Source organism: Alligator mississippiensis, chromosome 1, assembly GCF_030867095.1.
Source record: "Alligator mississippiensis isolate rAllMis1 chromosome 1, rAllMis1, whole genome shotgun sequence".
Classification (NCBI taxonomy): Eukaryota; Metazoa; Chordata; order Crocodylia; family Alligatoridae; genus Alligator; species Alligator mississippiensis.
In genome coordinates this window covers 160,082,744-160,103,777 of record NC_081824.1, presented here as the reverse complement: position 1 = coordinate 160,103,777, position 21,034 = coordinate 160,082,744, and the positions used below count along the sequence as shown (strand labels likewise).

The window sequence follows — 21,034 nt, the reverse complement described above, 5'->3', positions numbered from 1 at the left end:
TGGTGGGGGGTGGAATTAGATGGCCGACCTGGTCCTCTTCCCTACCCACTTCTTCCCCCTACAACCTTCCTTCCTCCACTTCTACCTCCTTCCCCTGCTTCCACCCGTAGCTCCCCATAGTCTCTGCCCCTCCCCCAAACTCACCCCAGTCTCTGTCTCTTCCTTTCTGAAGTCCCTCCAGTCTCTCTCCCCTTCCCCCCCCCATACTGTCAGACACTCCTTGCGTTGCTCCATTCTGGAGCACAGCACATAGAAGTGCAACCCTTGCCTGGCCATGCAGCACTGCCAGCTCTGCTGATTGGCCAGGCAGGGGAAGAAGTTTCCTTGTGGTTGGTGCCCAGCATTGACTCCAGCTTGAGCTGCACCTGACAGTAAGGGAGAGGGAAGAGAGTGGACGGGGAGGTAGAAGCTACAGAGGGGAAGCAGGGTGAAGAATCGGGGCCAGTGTCAGACCTCAGCAAGTGCCTGTTTCCCTCTCTGCTTTGTATGTGAATATAAGATGAGGGGCTTTTTTCCTTATGCTGTTGGGGAGGGGGAGCCAGGGGGGCGGGACCATGTCTTATTTGAATAAATACGATACCTTCTCATCCAGTTCAATTCATGAATTTCAGTTCTCGTGCTGTGAATTCAGTAAAGTGTTGGGTGGCATAGATGGGAGGAAGTCCTGTAGGCATACATTTTTTAAATTATTGGGATGTTGGTTCATTTAATCGGAAACTACTCTGGCAGTGACTGCTTTTAAATAACATTAATTTACTTTTAATTCGTGGAGAAACACTGGAGGCTTTCAGCATGTAGTCATTCATTGAAACATTGAGATGACTACAGACTGCACACCAGGCTGCACTTAATGATCACAATGGGGGAAGAGAAGATTATTCTTACACTGTACAATATAAAAGCCAATCTCTGATGCTTTTAACTCAGTGATTCCCAAAGGGCATGAGTCTAGCGCGACGGAAGTGTGCCATGGGATCTCCCTGGGCTCTCCTCCCTCATCCAGCACCTTGTGCCTGTCCCAACTATTCCAGAGACCACCTGCAGCTGCTCCTCTGGCACAGCCACTTCTACCTTCCCCCACCCTTCTCTGCTTCCCAGGCAGTCCCTATGCTGTTGTCCCCCACCCACCCCACTAGCCATGTTCCCAGGAATGCATTTTTCTATGAGTGGGTGGTTCACATAGACGGAGCTGCGGCTCCACTCATCCTCTCCCCTCCTCCTACACGGCTGGGGCCATGGGTGTGGTTGCGGGTGTGTGAGACCCTGCAGGAGTAGCCTGAGCAGCAGAGTCAGAGCAGGGGTCAAGAGGGGACAGATGGTGGAAAGAGTAGAGAACAGCTCCTGCCACCCTCAAGTGGCATCATTTAGGTCCGTGATTCTCTTTTCTTTTTATCCTCAAGGCTGCACCTCCTATATTTTTTTTTTAATTTACATCTCAGTAATGTTTAATTGGGGTGCTGAGCATTTGAGAAAAGTTAGGGAGTTATTTTTTAACACTGCATCTCAGCACTGCTATGATTTCCTTTGGCACGTGAATAGAATATGTTATACATATTGGGGGAGAAAATGTATCTTTTTGGGTGTAAGCGTGTAATGTGCCACCAATATGAATTCAGAAAAAAGTCTGGTGCCTTCAGGTACGAGAAGTTTGGGAAATGCTGATTTAACAAATAAACTATTGCATAATCCTTCACACAAAACACAAATGGAAAATAGTTTAAATTTGCCAAAGGGGGAAAAACGTTGCAATGCAAATAACCTTGAGTAAGCTTGCATGTGACACTTTTATCTGGTTTGTATTTTACAGAAAATCACCATGCCTATCAACTATTGCAGTAATAATGACATTTTAGTCTTCTTAAATAATGGAATGAAAATCTCTTGGGAAAGTCAAACTGAAGTTAGACATTTTTCCAAAATAATATTTCTTTTGTAGATACAACTTCTTATGTTTTTGATAGCTTTAAACCTCTTGCAGTCAATTATACATTTAGAACTCAACTGCATAAACAAAAACGTATGTCATACAATTGTATGTATAAAAGTTATATGAATTACAAAACAAAATCTCTGAAACAGAAAGTCTAATCAGTGGCCAAAAACCATAAAATAATCTAGGAAAATTGCTAACAAACTAGCTTCAGAGAGGATAAGACTACACAAATATAACATTTTGTTAATTTCTATTGTACTGACTGCTACATAAGAAATACCCTTAACTCTTCAAGCTGAAGAGATGAACATTTAAATACAGCAGTTGTACATTGCATTAAAAGCCTTGGGTCAATTATTCACTAGATGAGGAACTGCCCCTTTGGTCTTACAGTTAAATAGAAACATCATAATAGCAAAGTCTTACCAAGCAATTTCTAGCATCTATCTTAGACATCTTTCTTGGGATCTCTCTCGGCATTTTTGGCCATCCTTAATTTTTAAAACTTTCATGTAAAAATTTACAGGATTTCAGGGCTTTGTACAGTGTACTAATGATTGATGTATTTGAACAAAAAGGAGGCTAAAAAAGTAGTTCTGTTTACTTATCTCTGAAAAAATGCATTGAAAACATCAAATTATCATTTACTTCAGTATTTATATGTTGTTGTTTTATGATGTTAGTGTATTTACATACAAATTTAAGAATAATTGCACAAGATTTTATTGGCAAAGCACAGTAGCCAAATAAGCATAACCTTTCATCAGGAAACTATGAACTGGTAATAAACATATCAAACCAATAACATATAACTTTGTTAGCTATTCAGTGGTATAGTTTTGATTCAGAGCTGAAGGAAACACAGCTGATCACATCATCTTGTTTTTCTTCACTCATTCAACAGGTTGCCACCAGCACTCTGATGTACATTTCTATCATACACATTCACTGGGGAAAAACATTCTTGGCTCCTTCTTTCCTGAAAACTATGGGAAGAGAGATACCCAAGGTCAGGGGTTGGCAACTTGTGTCCTGCTGGAGGGGCTTTGGCTGCTGGAAGTCTCCCTCTGCTGCTGCAGGAAGAAGCTGCATCTGCTCTACCTGTGCAGCTATGGAGAGAAGGATTGGTGGTGGCAGCAGGTTCCTAGCACCCACTTGCTTAACTCTGAACAAAAGTGAGCCTTTCTGGCCCAAAGCTTGAAAAGGTTGCTGACTGCTGGCCTATTTAGTTATAAAATTATGCCTGTTACTAGCCAATTGCCCATCAAAAATGACAGGGGGCGGCGGGGAGGGGGCTGGGAGGGAGTGCCGCCACCTAATGCTGCCTAATGATGCCCTATGCTGCCACTGTTCTGCCACTGGCAGGGACCTGGGTGGGGGAGCCAATGCTCCCCCACCCTCTGTCTGGTCCTTGGTGTGGCTTTGGAATCATGGCGGTGTTCCCCCATGCTTGGAGCACTCTGATTGGCTATTTCCGTCAGCCAATCGGAGTGCGAATAAAGTGTTATAGACAGACATAGGCTTTTATAATATTAGAACATTGGTTAATATGAACTGTTATGAATTTTGTTTAATATTAACTGTTGGCTAATATGAACTGGTTAATATGAACTGAAGTAATAATGGTCTTTATTACTTTGTTCTCTTAAAGTAGAACTATTTTGCACATAGTATGTTTCTGTTAAGGAAATTAAATGTCTGTGGCATTTGTATTTTATAGAAAATTAAACTTACAGAAATAAGATCCTAAATGATATTTTAAAACTTTTTTGAATGGTAAATCAGTTTAAAAGCTGATTTCAGTGGTTGTGAAAAATAACCTTTTACCTATAATATGTATGATGCTCGAGACCTGAAATACTTTTAAGGACCAGCTTTTCTTCTGTTTATGTTCTTGGTATGCTAATTGAGACTGTTGTTCATAAGAACTGGGCATCTAGCACTTTAAAATTAAATTTAAAATAAATGCAAAATGAGATTTGCTGAAATTTTACAAATAAAACTACTTAAGAGTTGCATTAACTGTGACAAATATGAAAGTAATAAAAGGTACTATAGGTCTGGTTTTGACACTACATAGACAACAAACTGGTGTAAAAAGGAATGGGCACTTGATATCTACCCAGGACTGGAGTAATTTACTGGAATCTGTTGTAGTTACCCCAGGAACAATTAGTAGTGAAAATACATTGGTGTAGGTACATGCCTTTTATCCTGGGGATAGCTGTTTGATCAAAACAACTAGGCTTTTACCTGCTCTGCCATCCTGCCTAGTGTTGTGATGCTGTAATAATGATTATTGTGGTAGTTATTTTGGAGTAATGGTCTGCATTAACTCCCAGTGTAACGCATGTTCAAACTGGTGGCAGTTACGAGAGTGTTAAAGTATATTGGGTCCAATCCCAAAGTCTCCTGTAATTCACTTCATATACTAGTACAAGATAACTGTACTGTTGACGTTTTGTATGTGGTAGCAACGCATTTGATAGTGTGCTACATCTCTATTTTAGTTGAAAGTTCTGCTTGTTGTTGAAACTTGCCATAATAACAAGACCAGAGGAATACTTTCCTCATAATGCTATTCAAAAATAGTTTTAAAAAGCAGCTTTTTTTATTATGGGGTCAGTCAGTGGAGGACATTAACAAAGACATGGTTGTAGTTGCTGAATGATCAGTAAGAATGGAAACAAGTTAAATTCTTTTTTTAACACTTCCTTCCAGGCTGACTCATCTGTAGAAATTTGGGAAGGACAGAAGAAGAGAAGCCACACACTCAAGCTGATAACTCAAAAGAGTATTCCTTTGAGTTGGAGGTTCAGAGTGGAGCCATCATGAGCGATGTTACCATTGTGAAAGAAGGTTGGGTTCAGAAGAGGGGTAAGTTTCCATACATTTAAAAAAAAATCTGGACGGTAGGGTACTATCAGTAATGGTTTGTATAATCAGCTGTGTATAAAAACTAAGATTTGCTAGAGTGTTCTTTCCTAGTCCATAGACAATCCTTGTCTTAACTAGACAATTTGGAACTAACAGGCACCAAGGCCATTATCCTTCAAAGGCATAATTTGATATTACATATGCCAGTGGTCCTGTTAAATCACTGGGGCCACATACATAAAATTAAACTTATGCCTAACTGCTTTGCAGAACTGGGGCCCATATGAGTAGTTGCTCACATAACTATTTGCCAACAATAAGAGAAATTTTGTATTAATGGAATTAAATTTAACTCTTGCATTGACTCATAATACGTCATTGTGTGATGTAACAAATCAAAGAGCGTTCTGTATGCTAGGTACTTCATTTATTGATTTTACTTAAAAAAAACAAAAAACCAAAAACCAAAAACAAAAACAACAAAAAAAAAAACAACCAAAAAAACTTCTTTTGAAAAGTTTACTTTAACTTCTGCTGATTTGAGGTGGGCCTAAATGTATTATGGGATCTTGTTTAAAATTATCTTGCTATTTACAGTTAGTTGATAATTGTAAATCATGTCCCGATCTTTCACTTTTAAAAGTGAAAAAAGTACCTCATGTTAAGACGCAAAGATCTGCTGCTGAATATCACTATATTTTATAATTTAAATATAAGAAATTTCAGCTGAAGTATAACTTTTGATATGTTTTATGAGTTTAAACTTATTTTTCATTTTATCCTTTTCTTAGTAATAGTTTATTTACTAGGTATGAGAAATTATTTTAGAATTAATCCAAGAGGGCAAAAGGTGGACTGTTCTTTCCAAATTATTCTAACATAAAGAGTTATTTTGCTCCTACACTAAATATTAAAATATTTTAATTTTGTCATTGGGTACTAGAAATATATGACTGAACTAAGTAGTACAGCAACTAATTCATATTTGAAATATTTAGATCAGTTCCTAGTCTTTAGCTGTTTGCAGGGGCACAGTGTATAGTTTTAAAAAACACCTTTAAACCATTTAGCAGTTAAACATTTCTCTCCTACCCTAATCCACACAAATCTGTGGTGGCTTCCAGTTAAGATCGGTATCCATGGGTCAAAATGCTCATTTCACTGGGGAAAAAAAATATTTTTTACACTTTACTAAAGAAGACAAGCAAATAGCTTTACTTTATAACTTCCTTTTTTAACAGCTGTAGTAAAGCATCTTAAAACATTTAATACACAAATATTATATTAAAAGTATCTTCTGTCTTGCAAGGTTAATTATAGGCTATCTTAAATGGCATCCGAGATAATATAGCTGATGTTTATTTGAGCAAAAGTAATACCTGGAGAAAGGAAAAACGATGCGTCAATACTAGAAACAGTTTAATTTCTTCATATTAGGTAACTTTAGATTACCCTACTGTTTGGTTTTCAAGAACACCAGCTTTAAGAATATGCTGTTTGTATAAAGTAGATGAGACTATAAAATAAAAGTACATAAATGGGTGCAGGATGAATTTGAGGAGCTGCTACTGATATAATGAGAAAGGTATATCTTTCTGTCTAGTTAAGAATATTAGGTCACTTTGGTTGTAAACTATTTCAGCAGCAGCTTTTTGATGGCCTGATTTTGTGCAAATCAGCCTACTGGTAAAGGAGGAATAACTCATCTAATGCTTTTTTTTTCCCCCCTCAAAATATTGAATGGACAAAATACACAGCTGATTGCTAGGATAATAAATGTTATAACCATTGTCATGGGTATTTTGTATCAGTCCCTTTATTTAGTTCTGTTTTAAATGAGTAGACATGTTAAAAATTGCCTCCAGAGACTTGCTGATCAAGCTCACTTGAAGAGGGGGAAAACTAGAAATGCCCAATACCTTTATCACATGTTATAGACTATAGGCTACTTGGCAACAAGATTTTTGTGCTGCATTCAGTTGTGTTCTAGGCATGCATCTAACTACAGTTACACATAAACATGCATCTCTTTTCAGCAAGATGGATTATAATGCGACTTGGTTACAATGTTCTTGTAAATTTTATTCCAGCAAAATTAAAGAATATTGTGTACTGAATAATCTTTTAATTTGGTAGTAAAATTATTTGTCTGGGTAGTATAGTGCAAGGAGATTAGCATAGTCGCATCGTGTTCGTGTTTCAGTGACCTTTTAAGCAGGAGAAACAAGTGAAAATGTGATATTAAAAATCTCTTGCAGAAGCTATATTCTGAAATACATATGTATTATAGGTAAGCATTAGAATGTGAATCTAGTTTAACAAGGCATACTTCCTGGTCTGACATGTATGTAAAGATTTTTTCCCATTGTTTTGACAATTTTTCTTAATGTTTGAAATTTTGTTGTTTTTTCTTGCTTTTGTTGGTTTGCTTAGTGTAGATATTTACTCTGCTGCTTTGACTGTTTTATTCACATAATCATTTAAAATGATTCTGTAAGGATGTGCTATGTATCATATTGACTTTCGGGATTCAGAAAGGACTCCAGGTATGTAAAATGAAATGATGTTTCACTGAATAGTTAAAAATCTGAAATTGGAAATAAAATAATTTCTCATGATATCTTTTGTTGCTATGTATTATTTGAAATAAGGTCTATATAGTTGATATTTTTCTGTTGATCTGGCGAGTATTTCTTTGTCTCTCTTTTTCTTTCTTTTAAGCAAAGATGACATATAGTGGAGTCGCATCATACTGGCATTTAACTTGCGCGAATTCAACTATATGTGTTTGGCAAAAAAAAAAAAAAAAGAGAAAAATAACAATTTAAATAGTGCGGGCGATTCCGCCTGCCATTCCACTCAAGTTCCTGCCTCTCATAGTGTGAGCGTCTTGCCGCACTGAGTGTGATTCTAATGATTCTAGTGTTTAAAGATGCGTATTTTTCGTACAACATGGCCCCTAAACGCAAGCCAACTACTTCAATTTTGACTATACTCGATTTTTGCCTTATGCGCTGACTTTAGAACCTAACCCCCACATAAGATGTGACTCCAGTGTACTTATTTCCCCCTTATTTTAACTTACTTTGGAAAAAACTTAATTAGAGCGGCTCAGAGAGCCGCTTTTATTAAAACACCACCATGTCTCCTGTATCAGCATCCCTGAATAATCAAGTCTGCCCTGATGTGCTGGAATTCCAGTGCCTCAGAGCAGCCTCTGAGCTCATGTATAGGCACCCTAAGTGACATTTTATGCTTATTATTGGCAGCAAAGTCAATGACCAAGCGTTTTCCATTATAAGACCCTTTGTTTGCTTATTTTTTGCCAAAATTTGCTTATAATTTTGCCAAACATTAACAATTTGGGCTGAAGCATTCCATGCCAGGTGTTTGCTTCAGGCTGGATTTTATTGGACAATCTAATGGAAATGGCTCATCTACTTTAGAACAAGGAGGGGAGGGAACACAATGTTTCTCTTACATTAAAAATACTTACAGCATTTCATTGAAAAGCTCTACTGAATCTAATGCTTTGAAATGAGGACTTCAAATTTGGAAAGAAAGCCATTCTGGTGTTGATATGCCTCTTTCTGCTCCACTAAAAAAATCCCTAAGTTTAACCAAGTTGTAAACCTCTGAAACTGCAGTTCATACATGTTCAGTAAAGATTTTTGAGTTGATCAGCTGTTTTTTTTCAAAGAGTTCCATATGGACTGAGAATACTGCATCCTGGGGCTGAGTGGGATCTTTTGTGTAATGGCTCTTTGACAAGATCAGGGCCCACAGGTGGCCTTGACCAGCCCCTGGTAGCCATTTGACTCCTGCCTCTACTCTCACTCCTTGGAATGCTCTTCCTTTTCACTTTCCTGCAACACCTTGTTGGAATTATTTTAGTGAAAAAGGGAGGCTACCCCCAGGGTTCCAGAGTGAACTCAGTCCAGCTTTACTTTGTCCCTCAGACTCTAAGCTGTGGCACTTCTGGCCCCATTAGTGCCTTGGGACACCAGTCACTTCACAGGCTATTCATGGCCTCCTCCCACCCCTGTAGCTATAGCCATGCCCATGCCTTGCAAATGTTACTTTAAGTTGTTCACTGGGCCCTCTGACATGCCTGTCAACTACTCCAGTCAGCCTGCTGTGCCCTCGCCCTGGCAAGAGTCTCTCCTTTCACTGGGCCCTTGGCCCTAGATTAGCTTCTGCTCTTTCCACCAGGCTTTAGCCCTCATGGCTTAAGCCTGCTATGGCTTCCATTTTACTGCTGTGGCCTTAGTCCTCCTGGCCTTGGCCTAGTTCCCTCCCCGCACTATTCCGAGGTCCATGACTCCAGGCCAGGCAGCTTTAGCTCCCTGCCAGTCTCAGCCCTCTGAGTCCCTGACCCTGGCCTGGGTTGCTTTCATTGCCTCAGCCCTCAGCCTTCTGGGTCCCTGACCCCAGGCTAGGCTGCCTGACACTGGCCTTAGCTCTTTTGGCTTCAGCCTAACATTACACAAGCCCTAGCCATCTGGGTCCTTTACTCCAGGCTAGGCTGCCTGCTATTGAATGCCACACCAGGCACTGCTTCATGGACTCCACACCTCCCCTGTATCCACAAACCAGTCCTCTGGATAGTCCAATCAAACAGCTGTACAACTTAATCTTCCCTATGCTGGGTTATTACTTCCCCACAAGCTATAAGCCCCCTTAGCCGTTTCCTTACAGCTTTCTGGGACAGCTTGGGTGCTGCCCAGTCTGTCCCCTCCAGCTACATCCTTCAGGAGCTCCTCTCTCTGCTGCCTGCAGGACCAGACTGTCTGCGCTCTCTTGGGGACTGGGCTTATGTGCCTCAAAGCCCCACCCTGTCCTGTCAGGTGGATCTCTGTCTACACACAGGGATTTCCATTTTGGCCTGATGACCAGTTTGACCCTCTCTGTGGTGGCTTAGGTCAACTACTTGCAGTTCTTTGCTTCTGGCTTACCTAGATGTCTGCTCCCTTAGCTGCTTACTGCAGTGTAGCTAGCTCCTGGACAGTCACTACCTCCCAGAGCAATGCCTATCCTTGCTGTTTCTAGCCGGTTGGCTTCCTAGCAGCTCTTCTTTGCTCAGTTGCCAGACTCACACAGCAAGCTTAGCTTGAGCTATGGCCTCCATAGCTGGAGGCCCCATGTTTCCTGTTATAGGTTCATAGCAAACAGAGGCTGCAGTGATGCCAGCAACTGGAAGTGGGACCAGAAAGGCTCACCTGTGTTTTCAGTACTGTCCTTGCTGGTATCAAGTCAGCAAATGAGGAGAAGGATGGAAGCTGATTTTTTTTTTTTTTATTTTTTTTTTTAAAGCAGTGGATGAAGAGTTGTCTGGTATGGGAAGAGGCTGGATGTGGGTCTGAGCAGGATTTGTGCCAAGACAGGGAAGGAGCAGGATTAGGTAGGTTGGAGAGGCTATTGCAAAAGGGGCATTGCAACTGCTAGATAAACTCCCTTTAGAATCTAGAACCCAGGATTCTTTTTTCTTGCCAGTTGTCTGCCACCAATAAATAACTGTGTTACATGCTAATACAATATTTCCCCCATCTTGTACTAGCTGGACCACAGACAGGTGTACTATAGCTATGTCACTGTTAGTTCAAGTTGCAGATGTTTGTGCTCTGTGTCCAAAGGTTTTTAACACTACTGATGAGCCATGGGGAAGGGGAAGTGGATCAATCTTTCAGTTTTTCAACTTGATTGATTTTTAGTTGTTTCAGTTTGTTAGGGAAAAAACGTACATTGTAGTCTTTAAAATGGTAAAACCAAGTTCTCAAAAGTTAGGAAATACCATAATTAAGGACTTGTATTATGAAGAGAGACACAACATACTGTAAAGGGACTCTCATTTCATCAAAAGTAGATATTATTTGTGAAAATATAGCAGATTATTTTTCTTGATTAGATCTATTAAGAACACAAGAGAAGTACAGCCCAATGCAGAGCCAAGCATCATGACTAAATAAAGACAGTCAGACAGCCCGAGGCTAAATTGATTCAGTCTTTGCATGTTAGTCTAAACTGCACAGATTAAACTGAAACAGAATTGAATAGACATTTACCTTTGATTCATGGAATGCAACCACATGCCTGCATTAGCTCAGGCCAGGAGCCAGGGGTTACTAGAGCACAGCTCTCTGGCATGTAGCCAGTATGGCCGGTGTGTTTGCTTCCTCTTCCTGCTGCCCCCGAGGTCTCTGGGATTTGCAGTCCAGAATCACAGCAGCAGGACTCTTGCAAGGTTGCTCATCACTTCCTCTTCTTGCTTCTAGGTGCCTCTTGGATTTGTAGTCCACAGTTGCAGCCAGCAGTAAGTTTGAGCGGGGGAAGGGGTGTTTACCCCGCCCCCCCGGCCCCAAACCCCAGCTGGGGTTTGCCTGGGGGGAGCTTCCCCCCCCTGTAGAGCATGCTGCATCCCCAGCTAGGCTTGCCCCCCCTGTCCCATTGTCAGCCATCCCTCATTGCTCCAACTAGGGAGCAGAGGGGTGGGGCCAGCCCTGCTCTCTGAAGCAGGGAGCATAGCCCAGCCCCCCACATAGGGCCTGCTCCTATCCCCACTGCCGCCAAGTTGGCCGTGCAGGTGTCAACAACGGAAGTGGGGAGGGGCAGGCTGAGGCCAGCGCCAGTGGCCTCGCTCCCCCTGTGGCATTCCGACTCTGCTCCCCCTGTGCTGCCACCTCCACCTCCAAGGAGCAAGGGGTAGGGGGGGTGATGCCAGCTCTGGTGGCCTCGCCCCCACCCCCTCCACTCCGTTGTCTCCACCTGCAGGGAGAGAATGGCTCCCTCCTGCACCTCCCCCACTCTGTCCCGTGTCCCCATCGTCATGGCGGCGTGTTGCACCTGTCCAAATGCTTCTTTGCACTCTGATTGGCTGTTTTTCAGCCAATCAGAGCATGAATGAAGCGTTACAGGTGGACAGACAGTCTAAGGCTTTTATAATATTGGTATACTCCACTAGAGCTGTCTTGATGTTGGGGGTCCAAGTATGGATGTCTGTTCTCTGCAGTTGTGTACATCTTTTCCCAACCGGTGTGCCACGGCACACTGGTGTGCTGTGAGGCACGTCAGGTGGGCCGTGGGATTTTGTGCTGGAGCCACGCCCCCTGCCTGCTGCCGCCATGGACAAACAGATGGGGGGAATGGTTCCAACCAGTGATTTGCATCCATGCGTTGTGTTCAGCCATGCCCACCCCCAGCTCTGTGCCCGGCTGCTCGCTTGGGGCCCCCTACCTTGTTCCGTATTTGGCCGTTGTGCTGTGGGATGGGACAGGCCTGGTAAGTGTGCACTGGAACCAAAAGGTTGGGAAATGCTGGTGTACATGGTCACAGTGGAATTGATGTAGTAGCTTTACTGGGCAAAATGCAGCTTGTGTTCTCTTGTCCTTGCCCTCTTACTCTGTGTGCTGCTAAAAGCTCACCTATCTTACTTTATACATGTTTAGAAACTGATGATTTTTTTGGATTAAAGGAAGCAACCTTACAGAGCTGGTAGTTATATAAGTACTGCTGCTTGAATCCTGAGTAGCCTGAGTTAGGCCAGGAAGGCTCTGGAGGCAGCTTTAAGCATCCAACTGTTAACTTGTTTCTTTTAAATGCTTCTGTACCAAACCAGATATCTAACCCACTAAATAAACTGGCTGAATGCAATGTATCTTCTCTAACCTGTTTAAACTTTATCCTGTGTTTCTGTTAAAGTGTGTCACTCCAGAAATAAAATAAAAGTTACAAACTCCTGGAAATGTATTGTGCAACTGTGCTTTTTTGTTTTGTTTTGTTTTTTGTTTGTTTGTTTGTTTTTTGTCCCTAGCTGCAGATAGCCACTTGATGAAAAATTTGGAGAATAGCAAATGTATGCATGAGATTCCCTCATACTGTGTACTGTACTCTGGGGCATGGGTTGGTGACTGCAGTTGGTAGAGGGGGTGGGATGGGATGCAAGGCAGATGAAATGGCTGTGTTGGATTGGCCCGTGGGCCCCCCCTGCTTATGATCTGATCTTTTGTTTTAACTGCTTTGAATGTTTGTGTGCCCTTCATAATCTTTCTCCCAAGCCACGTATTCTTAGGTAGGTGAATTATAATTAAATTTCCCATTTCAGAGATAAGATAAAAATGCTTGTGCAGTACTGAATTTAGAACTTGGTTCCTTGGTATACTAGAGTCAATTCTCATCTTCACCACACATCTTTTCAGAAGGAACATGCCAAATTATGTGTTCCTGCAAATCGTATTAACTACATGTACAACTGGGTCACTTTCCTAGTAGCTTAGCTCATATTAGTCCTCTAATGCCTTGATTTCTTATTTTTCTTTTGAGTGCTAATTGATTCATTTTGTAAAAGAAAAGTAATGTTATATTATGCTCTCTCTCTAATTTGCAGAAGGCAGTTTATTCTCAGATCTGGGAATAGAAACCAAGAATCCTGAGGCCCAAAGTTCCTTGCTTGACAGATAATTGTGTACCCCTGGTAGCATGCTGACTCTTTCTGTATGGGTGGTTTGCGTAGAGCAGTGGCGCTCAACCTTTTGGCTCTGCAGGCCAGATGAATGGCATGGAACCTATCTGTAGGTCAGATCAGACTCTGGAGCCCAGCAGTGCCCCCTCCCACCTCCTGCTTGCCAGGATGGGATCTGGGAGGGCGGTACTACCACCACCTGCCCTCCCACACTGAGATTGGGCCTTTGGGCCCATGCCAGCCCTGTTCAGATCTGTGCACTTGGATTGAGTGTGCAGGGCCAAGGGCTCCCATGGATCTGGAGATTTGGGAGCAGGGGACTGGTAGCACCACTCCCCTGCTGCCATGTTTTAGACCTACTAGGCCCTATGGGCTGGAGGTTGAGCACCCCTGACAGGATGGCAGCTCTCTTTTCTTTACCTAGTTACTCTCATAGGTAAATTGGAAGTGATCTGGACTGCGAATCTGAAGTTCTAATGGATTCAAAACCTGTTGTTGACTATGTGGAGATTGGGGTGGAAAATAAATGTGCATGTATAAAAAATGTAAGGATTCTTAAAAAAAATTGAAATTAGTTTTCTTTTGCAAAATATATTATCCAAATTCACTTAAAATGCAGTAATTTTATTGTTTGAATGTTGGTTATTGGAGCTGTCCTTTCAAGTGACAGATCAAGGGCTTGTCTACATAAAGATCTTTGGCAACTGATAACAGTAGCAGTTTAAACCAGTGATTCTCAACCATTGTGCTGCATCACCCTGTGGGTGCCACAGCTCATTAGAAGGATGCTTTGATGTCTGGCCCCTGTGGGAGGAGGTAAATTCTGTGCCTGTGCCTGCCCAGTGTCCTGGCACTGTTCCCTGCAGCTTTTCCCACTAGCTTTGGGAGCAGGAGAGGTGCAGGGCAATGAGATGAGGTGAGAAGTGCAGCCCCTGCACTGACAGGCCCTGTGCTCCGAGTGGCAATCTGCTGTGAGAGGGCAAGTCAATGTGGGCCATGCTTTTTCAGTCCAGCTCATTTCCCCAACTCCTTCCATGTTCTTGGAACTAATGGGAGGGACTAGAGGGAACGGTAGGTCTGAGTACTGGTAATCCCCCAGAGGAGTCGCTGAAGCAGCAAGGGATGCGCTCTCCCCCTCAGGTAGTGGAAGGAGAAGGCTGAGACTAGAAAGAGCAGGGCATGGAAGGGTTCTCTGTCATCCCACCATTCCCCTTTTAACCTCTTGCAAAGATGGCTGACTCCTTCAAGCTCCCCATTCTGTCCCACTGAGCAGCCCCTGCCAGTCCTGAGCACCGTGCACCACCCCCTGCAATGCTCTTGGGGGTGCCCTGGCCACCCTGCCCATGAGATCCTTTTAAGGGGGACGTGGGGTGCAGGAAGGTGAGCACCAGCAGCCTTTAAGTAGGGTGCCAATAACATAAAAATGTTATGAGTCTAACAGGGTTGTGAACTACTGGTTTAGACATTGGCATATTTAAGCAGATGCATTCTCTAGCGTGGATGCTGTTCTGTTGTTATAAAAATGTTGGTTAGCATAGCCATTGCAAGTATATTTACCTGAAAATTAAAGTTCACCTGAGCTGTGGACTTGACCTTGTCTGTGGCCTATTACAGTCATAACAGTATGATTTAATACTCATGTTAATAACTAGGCTTCATTGCAGCCTAATTTCTTAAAATATAACCTTTTCACAAGATTTCAATTAAATATATGGAAAGTTGTAAGAGTCTTATGTTATTAAAAGATCATTTGGGACAAAGGAAACTGACACATTTTCTTAAAGAAACCCAATTTAATTTTAACTCAAACTTCATTCTGTATTCAAAAAGTGCTTTTAGTTTGGGGATAATAATACTATATTTTTCATATATAACAGAAAACGTAACTCCTTTCTTTTTCTGCAAAACAGAATATTAGCAATGAAATGGCTGTCAGCACTTTCATAAGGTAGACCTTACACAATTTGCAAGCGTCCTTTCAGCCACTAGATTTCAGTGTGTTCAGTTTTGTTAAAAGAATTTTTTTTTTAAATTTCTGAATCTGAAAATGTCATCAGATATTATATGTAAATTCAGCCAATATAATGATCTATGTAATGTCACAGCTTTTTTTTTTTTAATCCCCCCTTTCTCCTCCCCTCAGTCTTTCCTAGTGAGACTCTTTCTTCACTAACTACATTTTTTAAAAGTGTGTGCACAAATGTATGTAGTTTGAAACCATCAGTTTGTCACCTTTGGCCCTGTAAGGGGCAAGTCAAAAATTATTTTGACATCATGAGCATTTATTTTAAGCTAGGAAGGGCAAGTTAGTTATAGCTGGTGAGATGATTTTTTTCCATTCAAAGAGAATATTTTTGCTAGCTCTGTGCTTTATACATTTATTTTGAATTTTTACTATTTTTATCTAATCTATCTTGCTTCAGTGATTCGTGTTACTATAGCTTGCTTTATCCTCACAACATCCTTGTAACATAGGAAAGTACGATTATCTCCATATTTACATAAGGGAAACTGAGGCATAGAAAAGTTATAACTTGCCCCTGGTAACACAGGTGGGTTAAAATGAGATGGAGGATACTTTCTCAGACTTTCTGGAAATGTTTTTTGTAATCAGGTAGTTGTTTTGTAATATTTATCAGGGTGATGAAAGTCTTTTTTTTCTTTTTCCTTCTTTCCTCCTACAGTTCCAGAACTCTTAAGATAATGGATTGTCTTGAGTATGAATTTCTGGTAGACACAGTGTTAGTATTTATAAAAACGAGAACATAAGGGATGTAAGTGAATGTCAGATCACTGTATTTTTTTGGTTCATGTGGTTTTTCTCAACCTTTTTAGTCCTGAGGCACCCCCAACCTTATAATTTCTGTGAATTGAGCATCACACTATTTTAAAAAACAAATTTATTACATTGCTATCTCTTTGCAGAGGTCCTGGGTAGTGGGGGCAGGGCAGCAGTCAAGCAGGGAGTAGGCTGAGCTTGCACTTACCTCCTCATACCTTATGATACTCTTCAAAAGATTTTTTGGGACCCCAAGGTGCCCCTGTTAAGAATCACTGGTCTAGTGTATGACTTACAGTTGCCAAGATGGCTAATACCAAGGTTAATTCTAATGGCTGTTTACAGACAAAAAAAACACCAAAAAAACTGGTACTTTACTTTCAACTCTGCGCGACCCCACCCTGAGCCCAGCAAATGTCCAGAAGAGGCATCACGTTGGTTAGACCTGGCTCGCCCAGTGTCTTTATAGATTGGGTGCTTCAGTGGGGCTTTTTTGGCACTTTTATCTAATAGCTGATTGAATCAGCTGTTAAATAAAAATGCCAAAAAGCCTCACTAAAGTACCTGATCTATACAAACACTGTGGAGCTGGGTCAAACTAATGCACTGTCTCTTCTGGTAAAGAGCATTCCCCTTACATTTCCCATGTCTGTCGGCAGTCAGTGAGGTTTTTTTTGTTTTGATTTTTAAATGAGTAAAACAGTTCATGTACCATCAGATCTTAAGACTACAGATCTGTGGAACATATTTTTTCTTATGTTGACTATAAGAGCAATTGCTGAAGTACATATTGGAATAAATCAGTTGATTACAATATTTGTTGAATAGGATATTTCAAGTAATTGTTTACTGCTTTCTCAGTGTAATACATCTTCCAGTAGGAAAAATGAAAAAGAACTGAGCAATTTGCTAATTAATTAAAAGGTAAGGCTTTTAAATTATGCGGAGGCCAAAGAGATGTTAATTTTGGAAATGTATATAGAATATCTAGTATGTTTGGGGGTGGCGGGAACCTTGATTGAAAAATTAGTCTCAGAAGTTACGCTACTAATTGACTGTTGTTCACAACCTGTCAGATATCTTGTTTGCAGATTGTCTGAATTATTTGAGTAGTTTAACACACCTCTAACAAAGACAAATTTAAATAGACTATATTGAACATCTGCTACACAAAAAAAATCTTTTCTTCTAATTGTCTCAGTAATAGTACTTTCAATTCTGAGAAAATCTTCATTGATAAATAACTTGAAAGAAATTTAAACTTAATTTTTATATTATTTTAATCTATAACAGTAAAAAGTGTTAAATTACTTTTAATTATCAATAAAATGGATTATGTGAGTAGAAGAGACATTAATGAGGGTTAGCAAAGAGAGAAGAAAAGTTACAGTATTAATATTCCTTTTATATGGTTATTTTTCTGCATATCTAAAAATGCTTTAGAGAGGAATTATCATTTCCATTTTACAGATGGAGAAGCTGAGGCACCGAGTGATGAAGTTACTTGTCCAAGCTCAAAAAGCAGACCACTCATAGAACCAGTACTAAAGTACTCCTTGGTCTAAAGGAGAACAAGGACTAAAGTCTTTGTTAGTTCTAGGCCAGTACCCACGCATTTTTGTGACAGTCTCGCTACCAACGCTACATGAATTCAGCAAAAACATATGGGAACATGTATTATATTTGTTTCTTTTTGATTCAGGGATAAATTTGGTATATGAGAAGGAGACTGAATAAAATTAACAGCAGGATTTCAGTTTAGAGCTTTTGGCCTTCTCAGTAGCTTGCAGTATATATTAGCATGTCTGTGATGATGTTCATAACTAGAGTGTCTGAGCCCATGCAGGGAAGATTTCTTAGGGAAAATTGTTTGGCTTTTTCATGTGTTCTGAGATTGGCCAATAAGAAAATGATGATATTATTGCTGAGTATGATAGATTATTTTATACATAGAGAAAATATTGGAATGTGTTGATCACCAGGTATCTGGGTTTTTCATTTTCTGTGGAAAAACATGGATTTTCCCCCTTGAAGAAGAGAAAAACGTGGAATTTCCCCTTGGAGGCTGGCAGAGTTTCAGCCTGCAACGAGCTGCTAGGGGCTGAGGGGAGGAGGACTATCAGAGGCAGGGCTGGGCTCTCCTCCTTTGGGCTGGGGCTGGGACTTGGGCAGTGCTTCCTGAGCCCCCTTCATTTTTGAGCAAGGGGCTTGGAGCTTGGTGTTCAGGGAGGCGGCAGCACAGGTGCCTGAGAGTGAAGAGGCTGTGGTGTGGGGACTGGTGGACATGGCTGGCTGCGCTTCCTGCAGGAGCTGCTGGTGCTGGTTCTGCGTATCCTGCTGGGCATTGGCAACACCTCCCTCTCCCCTCCCCCCCTCCCAATTTTAATATCAATTTCATTTATAGAAAGGGAGGACAGAGGTAAAAGGAAAAATAGATCTGGGGCTGCAGAGCACACATGTGGCTATTAATATAGCCAGGCAGAGTGGTAGGAGCAGTCCTGGCAGCTGCATGCAGGTAAGTAGGTGGGGTTGGAGGTCCAGGGCTTGGGTACTTTCCCTGTGCCGTCGGTGCCATGGGCTGAGTTCTGGTGAGCCCAAACCAGCCCTGCACCCTCGGGGCCCCAATGGCATGGCATGGTTTGGGTACGCCAGAGCTTGGCACTTGATCCTGATGACACAGGGATGGACTGGGCCATCAGGAGCCAAGCTCTGGCAAGTCTGGACCAACCCTGCACCATCAGGGCAGGGGACAAGCTCCAGAAAGCCCCCCACATCCTCTCGCCACAGTTTTCTTCATGTGTAGCTCTTTTTTAGAACAGTCTCCATCTGCTGTTACATAGGATCATAAAACATGACATTAAAAGTAGCTCTAGAATAGAAGTCAAAACTCCTTTGTCTCTTGAGTACCTGCCTTGAACCCCATTGCGTACCAGTAGAACCTTTAAATTATGCCCATCCATTATCAACTGTTGCCTATGATGCTGGGTAAGGGAAGTGGCTCCCTTCCTCACCCTGGTGAGTTCCCGATCTCTGAGCCAATCTTGGGGGCGGGGCAGGGGGGCTGTGGCTTGGGAGTGAGGGGCACTGGCATATCAGGGCTGCTCAGCACCACAAAGCAGCGGGGTATGTCCTGGTGAGTGAAAGGGGCAGGGGAGCTCTGATTTTTTCATAGTAAAAAGCCAAAATAGATAGATATTTAGAATTTATTTTATTATAATCATTGAGGCACTGGTAGGCTTCCAAATTGCTTTAAAATTGTAAATATATCAATAAAACATTGTGTTCAACTTATACTTGTATATATAGTGGCATTTCATTTTAATTGCAGAAAAATGGGGATTTGGGGGTTTTTAAATCAGAAAATTTGTGATTCTTTTTAACAAAGAAAACCAGGATGCCTGCTGATCACATTGCCGTTGTTTTTTTGTTTTTGTTCTTTGTTTCAGTTGCCATGGAAGATATGCTGCTTAACTGTTTATATTACATTACCAAGTGCATACTCCAGTGGTGTTTCATCACATAGACTTGTTACCTTATTGAGAGTGGGGAAAGATTTTATTTTTAAGTTCTAGTGCTTACCTAACACGGTTAGCATAAGGTCAGGAAGAGATGTCTGTTTTCAGATTTAGATCATCTCATAATAGTGAGATCGAAAAGACACATCTTTCTCTTTGTGCCTTCCTTCCTTACTCTGGATTTAGGGCAAAGTAGGGAATAAGACCTACCAGCCTTGAGAGAAGTCAGTGTCCAACTTTTCATTTATAATTACATTCAGTTGCTTATAATGTTACTGAAAGTTAACTATTTGGGCTGAAATTTCCCATAACATGTATGCTTTAGGTTTATTTTTGTTACTGAACATTTCAGTAAAAGTAGTTCAGCTGTTTCTCAGAAGAAGGGTAGAAAATAATGCATTGTTTTTCCCACTTTAAACATTTCACCTGCTTGTTGAGAAGCTCTCCAACCCCCATGCTTTCAAGGAAGAGCTTGAAATTTGATAAGGCTGGGGTCAGCATTTTTGCTGTCTTGGCGATCAAGAAATACAGTCAGGGGTTAGGGGCGTGCAAAGTGGGCCTTATTCAATTTGGATTCAGCCTGAACAAGGGACAGTGATTCGATTTGTTGATTTGGATCGCTGTCCCTGATTCGATGTGGCCAAATCCGAATCTGAAGATTCAATGCTGATTCGGAGAATCGGGATTCAGAGACACAGCTTTAAATGTTTTTTCTACATACCTCAAGGTACCAGTACGGCTCATGAACACTGCAGTGCTGAGATGGATGGAGCGTCCCACAGGAGCGTGGGCGGGGCCCTCCATATGCTCGGCAGTGAACCCAGAAGTGGACCAGAAATAGTTCTGGTCCACTTCCAGGTCTGCTGTGGAGCACACAGGGGCGACCCTCTGTACCCCGTCCCCCAGCTTGGTGCCCCCCTAGACCCAGGAGGCACCAGTCGCTGAGCCAGGGAGGTGCGGGAGGGCCCCCTGCGCGCTTGCCGGCGGACCTGGAAGTGGACCGGAAGTGCTTCTGGCTCACTTGTGGGTCTGCTGCCAAGTGTGCTGGGGAGCCTCTCGTGCTTCTTTGGGATGCTCCATGCACCCCAGCATTGCAGTGTTCATGAGCCACCTGATACGTAGAGTTATGTAGAAAAAACATATAAAGCTGTGTCTGTGTCTGAATTGCTGAATTTTTCCGAATCTCTTCGAAATGATTTGGAGGGTTCCGATTCGATTCAGAGAGATTAAAGGGTCTCCTTGTTCATTTTGGATTCGGAGATTCGGCCACCAAATCTGGCCGAATCTCTGCCAAATCGAATCGGGGACTGAAGTTTTGCACAGGCCTATCAGGGGTTCCTGACTCTGCTCATTACTTTGAAAGCAGCTGCAAAAACTACTGTCAAAATGTGTGCTTCATTCCTTTCCAGTAGGAGACCTACAACAGGGGTGGACAATTGTTTGGGCCAGAGGGCCACTCTAGGGAGTTTTGGTGA

The 21,034-nt window shown here is 41.9% G+C and overlaps 1 protein-coding gene across 2 annotated transcripts in view; it reads left to right on the top strand.

The window, feature by feature from the left end:
• AKT3 (AKT serine/threonine kinase 3) overlaps window positions 1–21,034 on the top strand; it is a 275,223-nt gene that overhangs the window by 15,772 nt on the left and 238,417 nt on the right. For both annotated transcript variants that reach the window (XR_009456103.1, XM_059715991.1), the window contains exon 2: window positions 4,655–4,810. Coding sequence is in view for 1 of the 2 variants with exons in the window: in XM_059715991.1 (XP_059571974.1) it covers window positions 4,765–4,810 (46 nt within the window). In the remaining variant the exon portion in view is untranslated. The remainder of the gene's footprint in view (window positions 1–4,654; window positions 4,811–21,034) is intronic.